Source organism: Austrofundulus limnaeus, unplaced genomic scaffold, assembly GCF_001266775.1.
Source record: "Austrofundulus limnaeus strain Quisiro unplaced genomic scaffold, Austrofundulus_limnaeus-1.0 Scaffold580, whole genome shotgun sequence".
In the NCBI taxonomy this organism is placed as follows: Eukaryota; Metazoa; Chordata; class Actinopteri; order Cyprinodontiformes; family Rivulidae; genus Austrofundulus; species Austrofundulus limnaeus.
In genome coordinates, this window is record NW_013952982.1 from 284,270 (window position 1) to 287,143 (window position 2,874).

The 2,874-nt window shown below is 42.9% G+C and overlaps 1 protein-coding gene across 1 annotated transcript in view; it reads left to right on the forward strand.

Annotated features, from left to right (window-relative positions):
• The first annotated feature begins 88 nt into the window (after positions 1–88).
• The window catches only part of drd4a (dopamine receptor D4a), a 27,696-nt gene continuing 24,910 nt past the window's right edge, over positions 89–2,874 (forward strand). Inside the window, exon 1 of the mRNA XM_014026677.1 lies at positions 89–989. Coding sequence (XP_013882131.1) covers positions 648–989 — 342 coding nt within the window. The 5' untranslated portion in view covers positions 89–647. The remainder of the gene's footprint in view (positions 990–2,874) is intronic.

The following is a 2,874-nucleotide window of genomic DNA, read 5'->3' on the forward strand; positions in this document are numbered from 1 at the left end:
TTATTCGTAAAAAAAAAAAAAAAGGTAATTTTATTGTCTTGACACGAGCTCACCTTCTTCTCCTCGGCCCAGCAGCAGGTGGAGACCACCAGGACCACCAAGACACCGAATGTAACAAAGCCATGTGACCAACCCACACAGCTGATAACACCTGGATCCACCTGCAGCTCCTTTTACACAGGCGCGCGCGCACACACCCACGCACACACAGATGGCCAGTGTCTCCTGCAGGAGCTCAGCGGATGAAGGACACCGTGAAGCGCAGCAGCTAATCGGCTTTATTGGGTTCAGTTGTGTCGGTGGTTTCACAGGAGCAGCAGGTGAACACTCCGACACCTTATACCCGGTTCTGACCCGGTTCTGACCGCTGACTGGCTCTGTTTTGGGGCTGGGGGAGAGGGCTTTAAACAAGACCGGTTCTGATCCAGAACTTCCCGGTGGTTTATGGATGTGACTGAACCTTGCTCCTCTGCTGTGAAGCTTTGTAATCCAGGATGTTGCCGGACTTCAGAACCAGAACCTAATCCCGTCTTTCTGGATCTGGACCTGATGAACTTTGTAAATAAAGTCAGTTTTTGCGTCTTTGCGCGCGGCGTCTTCCCAGCTGGAGAAGGACTGGATCCTCTGGACCAGCATGAGACCTTAGAATGAACACCGGAGTCCCGCCCGGTCTCGAGAGCCCGCTGTCCGCCGGGCTGTGGCTCGGACCGGGACGGAGCGACGGAGGAGCCGCGGCGGAGATGGCGGCTAACCTGAGCTCAGCGGGGGCCGGGGCGGGGCCCGGGGCTGGGGCGGGGGGCCACAACGTTCCCGCGCTGGTGTTCGGCGTGCTGCTGATCGTGGTGATCAGCTGCGGGAACCTGCTGGTGTGTCTGAGCGTGCTCACCGAGAGGGCCCTGAAGACCACCACCAACTACTTCATCGTGAGCCTGGCGGTGGCGGACCTGATGCTGGCGGTTCTGGTCCTGCCGCTCTTCGTTTACTCCGAGGTGAGGCTGACAGAACCAACAGAACCGGGCCCTCAGCCTGGGGGTCCACCACTCTGAGCCAGTTTATGCACAAATTAATTTACAATGCAATTTATTACCTAATAAACTTCAAAATAACTTCATAAAAAGTTGTATCAAACTCCGTCCTGCTAATAAAATAAATGTTGACAGGATAAAAAAGAACTATTAAAACTGATGAGTCAGCTGAGGTAGGCACACTGAAAGAAATGATTCTGGCTATGTCCATTTTAATTAATAAATTGTGTAAAATATATTCAATATACACTGTAAAAAATTAAATGTTGGATTTACTTAACCATGTTATGTGACCTGGTTCCACTTAACTGAGTTGAGTAAATTCAAAGCAACATACCAGTTTTTTAACCAAAGAACATGAACATTTTGCTTTGAATTTACTCACCTCAGTTAAGTGGAACCAGGTAACATAACATGGTTAAGTAAATCCAACATTTCATTTTTAGAGTGTAGTTGTGTTTTTGATTTTGAGGCAACAGTTTAATTAAATTTAAAATAAAAATGTTTGGAGTAAAATCCAGTCATTGTAGTTCAATAAAACAAACATTATGTTTATGTAATTATAAATAAAAAGAATACTGAGTGATTTCAAATTAACGTAATCGGGTAATTTTTATTTGAATAGCACTTCCTGTCAAAGTGCACTTTTCTTTCCTTTTTGAATAATGTGAACTACCAGCTACAAGACATTTGAGAAATGACAAAAAAGTTTCTTCCACTGATCATACATCAAAATGTAACTGGTTCTCCCATTGCTTCGACCAACTGCGTCAAGTACTGAGCTCCAACGTTTAAACTTTATTATTTTTTTTAAAAAGGAGCTCCAATTGTAAAGTAAAATAAATCAATACACACAAAATTTTAGTATGGATTACAAACGTTTACTGTTTTTGCTGGGAAAGGGAGTTGTAATCATTGCCTTCCTGCTACATAAGCAGACACAAAGCATTGTGGGAAATGTCGGTAAAATGTGGATCCCTGCTGGCTACTGAATATTGTCTTTTTCACTGTGTTTATTATAATTGAACAGAAGCCTTATGAGTCATTTAAATTGCTGCCAGCAAAAATAGTTTGCAAAGCTGACCTAGTAAAATGAGAACTAACTGAACTGTGACCCAAAGCGACAGTCAGGAAGGACGTATACCTTCCCAAATATAGTGTTTAGCTCAGGGCTATTCAACTAAACTGCTCCGGGGGCCACAGTTACTGCAGGTCAACAGATGAGGGGCCCAAACATCCAGCAATTAAAGTTATTATGTAAATAAACCAAGTATTACAAAGATCTGTTACCATTGAATTTGTTTATTTTGCTGCATTTAATCATGAATACAACATACAGAACCCCTATAAAGTAGTGATAATTACACATTATCAAAAACTAAAAGAACACATTATGCCTCCTGTTAGACACAAACAATATTTTGACATCTCTGACTCGCCAAATTTTTAAACCAAGTTTGTTTTCACTTTCATCATTTTATCTTCAACTGCTTATTTTAACTGTCTTGAGTGTTTATAGAAAAGGTTTTTACCAGCTTCTAGCCAAGATTCTGACATTTCTGTAGATACCAAACATGTCTATGTTGAACTAAAAGAGCTTAGAGTAATTAAAGTAGAAAACCAGGGGTGTGGGCTTAAGAGATGAATGAACCAATTGGCGGGACGAACTTTGCTCACTCGCGGGCCGGATGTGGCCCATGGGCCGCCAGTTGAATAGCCCTGGTTTAGCCGGTAGTGGAGCTGTTGAATGGATCACATCTGTTGTGAGCAAGGGCGTAACTTTAGGTCTAACATTGGGGGGGTTATGCTCTCTGTCCATTTATTTATTGAATAAATTACTTTTGTAAAA